The sequence below is a fragment of the Girardinichthys multiradiatus genome, chromosome 18, assembly GCF_021462225.1.
Source record: "Girardinichthys multiradiatus isolate DD_20200921_A chromosome 18, DD_fGirMul_XY1, whole genome shotgun sequence".
Lineage (NCBI taxonomy): Eukaryota > Metazoa > Chordata > Actinopteri > Cyprinodontiformes > Goodeidae > Girardinichthys > Girardinichthys multiradiatus.
The window spans coordinates 47,470,188-47,484,352 of NC_061810.1; the positions used below are offsets into that span (position 1 = coordinate 47,470,188).

Below are 14,165 nucleotides of genomic sequence, written 5' to 3' on the forward strand. Positions count from 1 at the left end.
CGCCGTTCTGCACGTTTTTCTTCAGGTGTCAGGTGTGTTTCTTAAAGTTTTGAGGAGTGCCTCAGCAGGTCAAAACCTGGAGCTCACTGAGAGAAAAAAGGTGTTTTTCGTCTCTCCTTTATCATTTCTGCACCTGCTGTCTTTGCGGCTCATGCAAGAAAAATTGCAACCTGATGCAAACATCGGTGTAAATTGCTCATGTCTGCAGTGCAGAACATGAAAAAATAGAGCAAATAGCATTTCTTTGTGAATTTCTCCCAGGCTGTTGAATGTATCTCACAGAAGAAGCCAAATTGGAACATGTTACAGAAATGCCACACACTTCAGTTCAAATGTACACAGAACACATCGACATAACCATCGACATAACCTATATAATCTATAAACTACTGTATAAAAGACAGGACGTAAAACTAAACAGTCATGGAGCAGAATCACTTACAGAAAAGTAGAAAAAGGAACATAATTTGTCCGGTTCAGAGAGTCACGCTAATGGTTTATTTAAAAAACATTGCTTCCTGTGTTTATTCCATGTGCACAAAGATACGGTCGAGGTAAAATCAGTACTTCCTGTTTCAGTTGTTTTACATATCAGTACGATCTGGTTCTGAAAATATTTTATCCCAACCTCCAGAGTGCAAAACACACACATCAGATTCCAACCTGTCCTTATCCATTAAACAGCTTTGTGTGAAAAACTAAGTACACCCAAAGATTTAACAGCTTACGGAACCAGCAGTTTCTGCTTGGCTTCTTCAGTCCCTCAAAAAGTTGAGGAGAAATTTCTGTCTGATCTTTAAAACGTTGCTTCATAGTTGCATGTCCCTCTTTGGGCCAAACTTCAGCCGTCGGACAAATGGCCTCACATTTTACTCTAGAAGAGTTTATGGAGTTCACGTCAACTCAATGACTGCAAAGTGGCTGCAAAACAAGCCCATATCATCGGCCCTCCACCACCGTGCTTGACAGCATAAATGAGGATTTTGTGCTGATATACTGTTTGTTTATTCCCAAACTCCAAGCTGCCATACTCCTTTTAGAGAGAATAGGTTTTCTCCTCCAGTCTTACGTGTTCAGGTTTATTTAATAAACGTTAACATTTAACGGAGGCTTGTAAAGTCTGAGATGGAGCTCTTGGATCCTTTGGTGTTTCTCTGAGTCTGAGACTGGGATGAATTTGCTCTTATTTCCAGTCCTGGGCAGATTGACACGTTTTAAATGTTTTCCTCTGGTTGATTTTACTGTAGTATTATGAACTTCAGACAGTTTGGAAAAGACCATATAACTCTTCCCAGGCTAATAGAAATCAATCATTTCTTTTCTAGGATGCTGATGTCTTTCCCCCTTGGCATTGAGCTGACACGTGTTTCATTTCAACAACTTTCCCAGACTCCTGCTGTGCAGAGCTGGCTGCACTGAGGATCAATTCATCAGTTGTTCTTAGTTTTTCACACAGTTTCCTCATTTTGGCTTCATCTTCGTTTAGTAAATAACAGTAATAATAACGTAGGACCTGGTGATGCTGATCATTTTATTTCTGTTCTGATATGTAAAATCATAGAAATGGAGGAGGGCGTACTTTCTATTTACCAGAAATGCAGCTACATGTCAAACCTCTGCAAAAGGTGGTGTTACAGGAACCCGACAAAGCAGCAGATACTGAGGAGCTACTGCTGATTGCGAAGTGTGTTGTGAATTATTTGCTTCTCCTGTCTGCAGATGTTTGTTTGAAGGTGACGGTGTGTCTGTCAGAGTCTAATCACCGCAGCGGGTGGACGTCAAACATTGGAGGCTGCAGCTCTGCAAGCTCGATGGCGGTGATGCCCACAGACCAGATGTCACACAGCTCGTTATAGCCGCCTTTAATCTCCACAGCTGCTACCTCTGGAGCCATCCTGAAGACAGGAGGAAGACAGCAACAATGAAGACAAAATGCACCAAGTTGTCTTGAAGAAGGGGACATTTAAAAACGTTTCTTTCCAATCATGGCTGGCATGTAGAAAAGGCATGAAGTTGGACTCTTCAGCTGAGGTTAGATTTGCATCATTGCCAGTCAGGTTTTATCATGTCCTTGGCATTTTAAGAGAGTGTTACCTTATTTTAACCATGAACACACTTAGTAGCTAGCTGAATTAATTTTGATGTTATCGCAAAGCTGCAGAGAGAGAGGTGTGTCTGCGCTTTGATCTTACCAGTATGGCGTCCCGATGAAGGACATCCTCCGAGCTAGAGTGGCTGTGATCTGAGCTGAGATCCCAAAATCAGCTGCACAACAGAGCAATTAAATAGGAATTTAAAAAAAGACATTTAAAATCTAGAATATGCAACATTTCACATCTTTGCTGCTGAGGTCCAGTGTGCCAAATTTACTGCCTAAGAGAAGTTTGAGTGAAAATAACCAGTAAGTGTTTTAAATATTTGTGTTTTTGAAGCACAAACGTAAAACCAGCCACACTTTTTACGAGACAAAGATGTTGCTTGGAGAAATGCCTCCTTTGTGGTGAGTGACTCATGTTAACCACACCAGTACAGTGCAGTGCAGATGCTGCAAACTTCCACCTACCTAGTTTGACCTCGCCCTGATCATTCAGAAGGATGTTGGCACCCTGCAAGGAAAAGAAATGAAACCTGAGAGCAGATGCACCACAGAAACCTTTTATTGTTCTCGACTCTCTTGTCTATCTACTCAGTGATCTATCAGCAAACCCACATAGGATAAAGAGTACAAATCTACCCTCAGTCAGATAAAAAATGTTTTAAACTGATTTTTTCATGATGAAGTACCTGATGGTTTACCAAGAACTTTCTGTCATGAATCTGCTTCTGTAAAAGCCTGCACAGATCTCCTCATTGATGTTTTCCAGGAATATGTTGAGCCTGATTATTCAGCAGAGCTTTCTCAGCAGTCTTGTTCCTGCAGTTCCAGTTTACTCTCTACTCTCCGCTACAGCACTGAACCAAGGTTTTAATCTCAACGTTTTATCTGAAGTCCAAAGAAAGAGTTAATCTAAACAGAACTGTTGAGGTGCTGACCTTAATATCTCTGTGGATTTTCTTCTGTGCATGCAGATAGTCCAGACCCTGCTCACACAAACACACAGAAAATACAGAAAATGTGAGCCGATGAACAAGGTTTTCAGACCACAAAACAAGCCTAAAAATAAAATGTGTTATTACCTGTAGCATCTCCCTGCAGATGTAGGCTATCTGCGACTCAGACAGAGGACCAGTCACTGCAGAACAAAGTTCACTTGTTTAATAATTAAAATAAAACACAAAAAGTAGGTAAACCAAGCAGTCAGTGGTCGTAAAACCTAACAAGATGTCAGAATGTGAACATGGAAACATGGACTCACTTTGACATGCTCCTGCAGTCTTTTTAAACCAGACTCAATTGTGTTTCCCTCTTTTCTTTATTCAGCAACAGTCATTAAAATATATTTTTGATTAATTGTATCTTAAAAATACATTTCAGTCAAACATATCAAATTAAACATGCTTATAATTCTTGTAATTCTAATGTAGTTATTAATGCATTTGCTTGTGCCCAAACCTTTCAGCTGTGACCAACATAACTGTGGAAGAAACTAGCGACCATATTTATCAGCAGAGAAGTAATTTTAAAAACACTTCTGAAACCAAAGAAATTAAAGTCACGCCCTCTAAAACAGGAAGTCACCACTAAATGATGACGCTGTGTCCATTAAAAGCCCCATCCTGAAGCTCTTCATGCCTGTAGACACATAATGGATTATTTCTCTGAACAAGGAAGACTTTAGTAACTAAAACATGTTGAGGATTTTAAACCTTCCTCCATGAATAATCCTGGATGGATTTTAGAGTCATCTGTGAAAGAAACTTTTAAGTTTTAATCTGCTTAAGTTCTCTTCCTTTAAAATCAATATTTTTGCTGACATCTGCAGAAAAAAGAAGTAATTTTGTATCGAACAGAAACAAAGTCTGAAATGCAGGTTTCCCAGATGTTTATCTCATATCTTCACACAAACCAACACACGCATTCCCTCACCATGGTAGATATCCTGGAGGGATCCTCCTCCACAGAACTCCATACAGATCCACAGTTTATTGGCTCTGCAGGAAGACGGAAAAGTCTGAATTAGCTACCGTGTTCAAAATTAATAAAAATATAGAGAAACCATAACATCTGTTACGGTTTGTGAGATATAGGACCCCAGAATGCAGACCAGAAGGCAGCATGACGGTAAGTGCAACAGATTTAATAACAAATAAAAAACTCACTCACTACAGGAGGCGGGAACAAAACAAACGGACAGGCAAGACAGGCATGGCATGATCAAAAAACAAGACATGAGCATGAAAACAAGACATGAGCATGAGAAATGTTTCTGCCATGACTAACTGAACAGGTGTGTATAAATGGAGCATGGTACAGGTGGAAAACAAAACTGATTAACATGGTGCAGGTGAACCGAATAAACTTAATTGACAGACAGAACAAAATGTGGCTGCAGCAAAAACAGAGACTCTAATATACAAACAAAACTTGACAAAACATGAACAAGACGACGAAACAAAAGCATGACTAGGAAAATAAACAGAAACATGATTCAAAACTTGAACAGTGAAAAACATAAGGAAAAAACCCAAAACCAAAAACCAAACAACCCCAAATCATGACACTAACCGTATGTAGCTGCCATAATAAGCCACAATGTTGGGATGTTTGCAGCTCTTAACGATGATGATTTCCTGCTGGATGATGGAGAAATCATCTTCTGCGAGGACAGACACAAAGGAACAGTGGTTTAAAATGCTCTGAAGATAAGATGCTTGCAGCAGTATTTTCATTCGCAAAGCAACAAGTAAGTTCTGATCCGGTAAATTGCAGAAAGCTTCAACTTGTTTACAAAACATCACGTTCTGTTTAGGGTTCTGACGTTTTTCTGATATGTTCTTCATCCTGAACACCTGTGGTCATGTTGAAGATGGGGGTGGAAGGTTTCTTTTTTTCCAACCACAGTTTCTCTTGTTTACAATTTACAACATACAGTCATGGTGGGGCAGAAGCACCTTCTTTCCATTCTAGGGTTTTCAATGTCAAAACAATAAAAATTATCTGTTTTTACCAGGTTTAATAAATATTTCAATATAATTTCAGGTTAGAACATATCAGAACAAATTCCACCCTGTCAGTATCATCAAACTAACATGAGGCTCAAAATGACAAAAGGTGCTTTTTTTGACTGTCTACCAGTCTGGGACAAACAGGTGAGCATTAACACAATGCCACGGTGGAAAGATATCAGCAATGACCTTTAATGACACAACTGTTTGTGGGTTTTTAAGAAGTATTAACAGCTCTGAGTTTTCATACTTTATCAGTTTACAACCAGAGACCTCAATGTATTTTTAAGTCCTGCTAGAGATTCTCGGATTGGACTTTGACTGGGCCATTCTAACACGTGGAAATGCTTGGATCTAAATCATTCTCTAACTGTACGTTTGGGGTAGATGTCCTTCTGGAAGGGGAAATTCCACCCTAGTTGTTTCCAGCAGGTTTTTCAATATTGTCCAGTATTCAGCTCCATCTTCCTATGAACTCTGACCAGCTTCCTTGTTCCTGCTACAGAAAAGCATCCCCAACAGCAGGATATTTCCACCACCAGGGTTTACTGTGAGTAAGGTGTGTTCAGTGTTATCTTTTAACCACACAGAGTCCTGCATGTAGAACAAAATGTTACATTTTAGTCTCATTTGACCCGAGCTCCTTCTTTAACATGCAACATTTATCATCTCCGTCCCTTCCTTTCCTCTCACCTTGTCTCAGTTCTTGCTCTCAGCTTCGTCACCTGCCATAATGATTATAAAAACTCTCTTCTTTTTGGTCTCTCTCAAAAATCCCTCCAAAAGCTCCAAATGATCCAGAATTCAGCTGCTCGTTTCATCACAGCAACTTATTCATTTTACCTCCTCACCCCAGTTCTACAGCAGCTCCTCCAGTTCATCCACAACCTTGATTACCTATCTGATCAGCTTCATGTCGCCGCTTCGTTAGATCCTCCTGTTCTATCTGCTTCACTGTTCCCTCTGATCGTCTCAGCAGCACGGGGGGCAGAGCTTTCTCTTGTTCTGCTCCCAGACTCTGGAACTCCCCACCAGACATCCATAATACTGACACCGGTGGTAAGACCCTACTTCACTGCTCCAAATAACTTACTTGATATTTTTAGCTGGTTTTACTTTTAATGTTTTCATTTGTACAGTGACCTTAAGTGTTACGGAAGTCACTTGTAAATAAAATGCATTATCATTAAAGCTGAACTTAGTGGATGAGGGGTTCTGGAAGCGGAGAGAAGAGAGGTTTCCAACAGGAGAACTGAGATATTTACTGGTTTGATGAAGTGTTTGTTAAATACAAGATCTCATCTAGAATTCAAAATAAACTTCTTTCCGGAGCCATAAACTGATTCCACATCAATCGTTTTAAGTTACAGAAAGGACACATCGGCTCAAATAAAAAGTTGGGTTTGCAGAATAATTTTTTGATTCACATCAAATTAAATTTTGTTTTCTTTGATTTAATTATGAACAGACGGCACGACTTAAAGGGGTAAAACCAAACACAATAACGGTGTTTCCAAACACTTAGTCTTAGCTTTATAAAATCATATTACTATTAAAATTTACTTTGATGACCTCACATTTTGAAAGAGTCGTCGCTATTTTTCACCGTTTGCAGATAATTAAGTCCGCCTACTCTCAAATTGTATCATTTTTCTCTTAATCTTAGCTTAATTATAACCAGGAAAATATTTCCAACAAGTCCTATTTTGGAAACAGGCCTGGTCTCATTATTGATATGACCAAAAACTAGAAACAGTTTTCAGTTTTAGATATGGGGGATATGGTATGGCTTTCTGCCCACGAGACAAAAAAACAAAAAACAAAATACCAAACCCTCTTCTGTCTGTTGCGCCCCAATGAGCCGTGTTTGGGCCTGGCAGACAGAAAGGCTCGCCCAGGCCGCCATTCAGGCAAGAACATGTTGGAGATATCACGAGCTACTTTACCTAACTTCTCCATTAATATCTACAGCAGTGTGTATTTTATTTCTCAGATTAAAAGAGATCCTAAAGATTAAAACAAAGCACAACAGTCAGCATGAGAGCATTATGATAACGGCCACTACTGGATGATATGAGTTCAGTCCTTTTCTGAGCTAAACTATTGCAGTAAATACAAACACTCATACATACATTCAGATACACTACCACACACATTTATATATATGTATGCATACATATATATATATATATATATATATATATATATGCATATATATATATACAGGTCCTTCTCAAAATATTAGCATATTGTGATAAAGTTCATTATTTTCCATAATGTCATGATGAAAATTTAACATTCATATATTTTAGATTCATTGCACACTAACTGAAATATTTCAGGTCTTTTATTGTCTTAATATGGATGATTTTGGCATACAGCTCATGAAAACCCAAAATTCCTATCTCACAAAATTAGCATATTTCATCCGACCAATAAAAGAAAAGTGTTTTTAATACAAAAAACATCAACCTTCAAATAATCATGTACAGTTATGCACTCAATACTTGGTCGGGAATCCTTTTGCAGAAATGACTGCTTCAATGCGGCGTGGCATGGAGGCAATCAGCCTGTGGCACTGCTGAGGTCTTATGGAGGCCCAGGATGCTTCGATAGCGGCCTTTAGCTCATCCAGAGTGTTGGGTCTTGAGTCTCTCAACGTTCTCTTCACAATATCCCACAGATTCTCTATGGGGTTCAGGTCAGGAGAGTTGGCAGGCCAATTGAGCACAGTGATACCATGGTCAGTAAACCATTTACCAGTGGTTTTGGCACTGTGAGCAGGTGCCAGGTCGTGCTGAAAAATGAAATCTTCATCTCCATAAATCTTTTCAGCAGATGGAAGCATGAAGTGCTCCAAAATCTCCTGATAGCTAGCTGCATTGACCCTGCCCTTGATAAAACACAGTGGACCAACACAAGCAGCTGACACGGCACCCCAGACCATCACTGACTGTGGGTACTTGACACTGGACTTCTGGCATTTTGGCATTTCCTTCTCCCCAGTCTTCCTCCAGACTCTGGCACCTTGATTTCCGAATGACATGCAGAATTTGCTTTCATCCGAAAAAAGTACTTTGGACCACTGAGCAACAGTCCAGTGCTGCTTCTCTGTAGCCCAGGTCAGGCGCTTCTGCCGCTGTTTCTGGTTCAAAAGTGGCTTGACCTGGGGAATGCGGCACCTGTAGCCCATTTCCTGCACACGCCTGTGCACGGTGGCTCTGGATGTTTCTACTCCACACTCAGTCCACTGCTTCCACAGGTCCCCCAAGGTCTGGAATTGGCCCTTCTCCAAAATCTTCCTCAGGGTCCGGTCACCTCTTCTCGTTGTGCAGCGTTTTCTGCCACACTTTTTCCTTCCCACAGACTTCCCACTGAGGTGCCTTGATACAGCACTCTGGGAACAGCCTATTCGTTCAGAAATGTCTTTCTGTGTCTTACCCTCTTGCTTGAGGGTGTCAATAGTGGCCTTCTGGACAGCAGTCAGGTCGGCAGTCTTACCCATGATTGGGGTTTTGAGTGATGAACCAGGCTGGGAGTTTTAAAGGCCTCAGGAATCTTTTGCAGGTGTTCAGAGTTAACTCGTTGATTCAGATGATTAGGTTCATAGCTCGTTTAGAGACCCTTTTAATGATATGCTAATTTTGTGAGATAGGAATTTTGGGTTTTCATGAGCTGTATGCCAAAATCATCCGTATTAAGACAATAAAAGACCTGAAATATTTCAGTTAGTGTGCAATGAATCTAAAATATATGAATGTTAAATTTCCATCATGACATTATGGGACCGGTGCAAAGAGGATTGGGTGGCGGACGAAGGTGGAGACCTCAGCGGCCCGATCCCCGGATGCTTAGGCTGGCTCTAGGGACGTGGAATGTCACCTCGCTGGGGGGGAAGGAGCCTGAGCTTGTGCGGGAGGTCGAGAGATATCGACTAGAAATAATCGGGCTCGCCTCCACGCACAGCGTGGGCTCTGGAACCCATCTCCTTGAGAGGGGTTGGACTCTCTTCTACTCTGGAGTGGCCCACAGGGAGAGGCGGCGGGCTGGTGTGGGTTTGCTTGTTGCCCCCCAGCTCAGCCGTCTCGTGTTGGGGTTTACCCCAGTGGATGAGAGGGTCGTATCCCTGCGCCTTCGGGTTGGGGAGAGGTCTCTGACTATCATTTCAGCCTACGGGCCGAGTGGTAGTGCGGAGTACCCTGCCTTCTTGGCGTCCCTGTCGGGGGTGCTGGATAGTGCCCCTCCCGGGGACTCCATTATTCTGCTGGGGGACTTCAACGCCCACGTGGGGAACGACAGTGACACCTGGAGAGGCGTGATTGGGAGGAATGGCCTCCCCGATCTGAATCCGAGTGGTGTTTTGTTATTGGACTTCTGTGCTAGTCACGGATTGTCCATAACGAACACCATGTTCAAACATAAGGGTGTCCATCAGTGCACTTGGCACCAGGACACCCTAGGCAGGAGGTCGATGATCGACTTTGTTGTCGTATCATCAGACCTTCGGCCGCATGTTTTGGACACTCGGGTGAAGAGAGGGGCTGAGCTGTCCACTGATCATCACCTGGTGGTGAGTTGGATCCGCTGGAGGAGGAGAAAGCCAGACAGACTTGGCAGGCCCAAGCGCATAGTGAGGGTCTGCTGGGAACGCCTGGCGGAGCCCTCGGCCAGGGATGTATTCAACTCCCACCTCCGGGAGAGCTTTGACCAGATCCCGGGGGATGTTGGAGACATAGAGTCCGATTGGACCATGTTCTCTGCATCTATTGTCGATGCTGCTGCCCATAGCTGCGGCCGTAAGGTCTGCGGTGCCTGTCGCGGCGGCAATCCCAGAACCCGGTGGTGGACACTGGCAGTAAGGGATGCTGTTAAGCTGAAGAAGGAGTCCTATCGGCTGTGGTTGGCTTGTGGGACTCCTGAGTCGGCTGACGGGTACCGTGAGGCCAAGCGTGCTGCGGCCCGGGCTGTGGCAGAGGCAAAAACTCGGGCCTGGGAAGAGTTCGGTGAGGCCATGGAGAAGGACTACCGGTTGGCCTCGAAGCGATTCTGGCAAACCGTCCGGCGCCTCAGGAGGGGGAAGCAGTGCTTTGCCAACACTGTTTATAGTGGGGGCGGGAGACTGCTGACCTCGACTGAGGACATTATCGGGCGGTGGAAGGAGTACTTCGAGGATCTCCTCAATCCTGCCATCACGCATTCCGTGGTGGAAACAGAGGCTGGGGACTCGGGATTGGACTCTTTCATCACCCAGGCTGAAGTCACCGAGGTGGTTAAAAAGCTCTGCGGTGGCAAGGCTTCGGGGGTGGATGAGATCCGCCCTGAGTACCTCAAGTCTCTGGATGTTGTAGGGCTGTCATGGTTGACACGCCTCTTCAACATTGCGTGGCGGTCGGGGACAGTGCCTCTGGACTGGCAGACTGGGGGTGGTGGTCCCCCTTTATAAGAAGGGGGACCGGAGGGTGTGTTCCAACTACAGGGGGATCACACTCCTCAGCCTCCCTGGTAAGGCCTATGCCAGGGTATTGGAGAGGAGAGTCCGACCGATAGTCGAACCTCGGCTTCAGGAGGAGCAGTGTGGTTTTCGTCCCAGCCGTGGAACACCTACCCTGAATGATGTTTGAACTGTGTGTGACCAAGCATGTATAAATAAAGAGAGAGGGGGCTAATACTTCGTAGTCTGTAGTGCACATCTACCCTTGCCGCAAGTAAAACTGACTCTGTGTCGTTCCTTACCTCTGAGTTGATTAAATAATACCTATCAAGTTGACTCAATCAGGAGGTCACAGAAGAATCTAGAACAACATCTTAAGCTATCCAGACCTCACTGACTCAGTTAGGGCTTCATGCTTCAACAATAAAAAAGAGAGACTGGGCCAAAAATGGCCTCCTTGGGAGAGATTTGTGGCCAGAAACACTGATGACCCAAAATGTTTGGAGAAAAGGGTTTGTGGATACTTCTTGGAAGATGAGAGTCTTGTTCCAACTGGTGTAAAACTAACAGTATTTTCATACCTACAGTCCAACATGGTGCTGGGAGTGTGATGGTGTGGGGCTGCATTGCTGTTTCAAGACATCGACTACTCACTGGTAATTGATGGAACAATTAATTCCAGAAAATCCCAAAAGGAGAAAGTCCGGCCATCAGTCTGTGACCTCTAGTACACTCGGGTTAGGCAGGAAAATGAGCTGAAACGCCTCTGCAAATCCATCTCTGAATGGCCCAAAACAGAACTAAATTAATGCTTTGGAGTGGCCTAGTCAAAGTCCGGACTTGAATCCAGTTGACATGGTTTCATGAAAAAAAAACCACTTAAAAACGTTCCATCTAGGCTGAACTAAAACAATCAGCGGCAGGTATCACAAACGGTGGATGGCGGTTGCTCCTGCTGAAGGTGGAACAACCAGTTATTAGGTTTAGGGGGAAATTAGTTTTACACTTTGTTAGGGATCATGTTTTTCCTCTTAATAAATGAAATCGTCTTTAAAAACAGTTTTTTATGTTTACTCAGGTTATCCTTGTCTGATGTTCAACTTTGTTTCGTCTGAAACATTTCAGTGTGAGAAAAAGTACAAACAGAAGAAATGTGAATATAAAATTTCACATGGAAATAACAAAGAGGAAGAGAACAATTTGCATGAAAAATGTCTGTTTAAAACCAAAATGTCCACTTGAGTTTTTACAACCAGAAAATAGTTGATGAACACTCCTTCAGGGTCCAACCAGAAATCCAGGATTTATTTTATTTTTTTTACTTTTATATATAAGTATTTTAAAATACCAATAAACTAAAGTGATCTACAGATTTGAAAGTTTTTATTTTGGATATTGTTTGGTAATTCAAAACAATCTCTGGTTTTAATTCAGATTAAATGACTAAAGAGAGTTTTTCCTCTCAGAGGACGGTATGAGATGCACTCGCTGCATAAGTGATGCAACTGCATGGGCTATAGTTAACCTCCTAAACCCCAAAGTGTTTCTATGACGTTTGTGCTTGAAATAACAAACACAAATCTAATTGAGTTTTTCTCAGAAATGATTAATTCTATTTAAATAATCATTATGTTTTTCAAACGGGAGTGACATTTCTGATCTTTCATTGCTGCTGGTTGAGTTAATCCTGGGTGGATTGTGATAAAAAGGAGATCAATTTTTAACAGAAATTATATGAAAACATTTAGAGAAAAATTCTCACCTGGCTCCATCTTGATGACTTTAATAGCTGCCAGCTCTCCATTCTGCTTGTTTCGGGCCTGAAAGAAAAATCCAAACACAACACACAAATATTTAATACACTGTAACGTGAGTTACAAGACAACTGAGGTCTGTGGCATTACTTACAAAGTGTACAAGCACACACTAACAGACAATTATAGTAAGCATTCATGCATACATGCAGCCAAACACACATGCATGTCATGACCTTTAAAGATGTGAAAGCAGAGGGTCATGTGATTTCTGTTTACAGGATTGTCGCGGTTATAAAAAGAAATAAACTTTGGTTGTTCAAAGTTTTTCAAATGTAACATTTCTTGTTTTCCGCCTGTTTTATTGTGTTTGCATGAAGTTAATGATGGCAGAGAAGCAACAAAGTTATTTAACAATCATCAATAAAGTGATGCCACTTAATAAATGAGAAGAAAAACTTTCAGACAATAACTAAATATACCAAAATAATTCAAATAAACACATTTTTTGTGTTTGAATTAAACATATTATAAAATAGTTTGTCCTATGTGTCTCTGTGTTGCCCTGTGATGGAATGGTGACCTGTCCAGGGTGGACCCTGTCTGTCGCCCGTGGACCGCTGGAGATACGCACCAGCCCCCCCATGACCCTGTACGGAAGAAGCGGGTATAGAAAATGGATGAAAGAATATTATAAAATATTAATACTATAATCCTGCTATGTTTAATTCTTTAAAGCCACTACTAAAAGAGGTAAAATATCTTTCTAATAAACCTAACATACAGTCCCAGACAGAAGTGTATGTTCACTCATCATGAGAAGCAGTTAATTTATTATTTTTGATCTGGGTGGAAGGAATATGCAACAACCTAAACTCAGCCCTGGAGACACTGTCTAAGCCACACATGGTCAGGATTATACAGAAAGGCTTAAATGTAGACATACATTCACCTATATTCCTTTAATAAGTCTCATTAAAGGTTTGAGTATGCTTAATTTGACAAGACCAATGCCTCTTAACATCTGGTTAGTGATCAGGATTGGCTGCAGCTGGTAGCTTCTCTCTGCCAACACAAAAAGGGTCTTTGGACAGGACTCATTGGCCTGAATGACACTCATTGATGGAAGGAACTTGGTTAGGATATTCCAGAACAACGCAGGAACCACCGAGGATTAAACCAGCAATGAACTGGAAACGGTGCCGCGGTTTGACATCACCATGGACTGAGGGTGCAGACCAAGACCAAGACGCCCCTGCTGTAACTCAGCTGACATTTGCAGACACCTACAAGGGTTGGACAATGAAACTGAAACACCTGGTTTTAGACCACAATAATTTATTAGTATGGTGTAGGGCCTCCTTTTGCAGCCAATACAGCGTCAATTCATCTTGGAAATGACATATACAAGTCCTGCACAGTGGTCAGAGGTATTTTAAGCCATTCTTCTTGCAGGATAGTGGCCAGGTCACTACGTGATACTGGTGGAGGAAAACGTTTCCTGACTCGCTCCTCCAAAACACCCCAAAGTGTCTCAATAATATTTAGATCTGGTGCCTGTGCAGGCCATGGGAGATGTTCAACTTCGCTTTCATGTTCATCAAACCAATCTTTCACCAGTCTTGCTGTGTGTATTGGTGCATTGTCATCCTGATACACGGCACCGCCTTCAGGATACAATGTTTGAACCTTTGAATGCACATGGTCCTCAAGAATGGTTCGGTAGTCCTTGGTAGTGACGCGCCCATCTAGCACAAGTATTGGGCCAAGGGAATGCCATGATATGGCAGCCCAAACCATCACTGAGCCACCCCCATGCTTCACTCTGGGCACGCAACAGTCTGGGTGGTACGCTTCTTTGGGGCTTCTCCACA

At 42.4% G+C, this 14,165-nt stretch overlaps 1 protein-coding gene across 4 annotated transcripts in view; it reads right to left on the minus strand.

The window, feature by feature from the left end:
* The window catches only part of LOC124884671 (mitogen-activated protein kinase kinase kinase kinase 5), a 70,033-nt gene that overhangs the window by 24,439 nt on the left and 31,429 nt on the right, over positions 1–14,165 (minus strand). For 3 of the 4 annotated variants that reach the window (XM_047392723.1, XM_047392724.1, XM_047392722.1), the window contains exons 2-9: positions 12,300–12,357; positions 4,667–4,757; positions 4,028–4,092; positions 3,178–3,233; positions 3,034–3,081; positions 2,564–2,606; positions 2,193–2,265; positions 1,764–1,895 (exon numbers count right to left, since the gene is read on the minus strand). In XM_047392723.1, the coding sequence (XP_047248679.1) occupies positions 1,764–1,895; positions 2,193–2,265; positions 2,564–2,606; positions 3,034–3,081; positions 3,178–3,233; positions 4,028–4,092; positions 4,667–4,757; positions 12,300–12,357 (566 nt within the window). Of the gene's footprint in view, positions 1–1,763; positions 1,896–2,192; positions 2,266–2,563; positions 2,607–3,033; positions 3,082–3,177; positions 3,234–4,027; positions 4,093–4,264; positions 4,327–4,666; positions 4,758–12,299; positions 12,358–14,165 lie in introns of those variants that run through there. The other variant, XM_047392725.1, reaches the window with a different exon arrangement.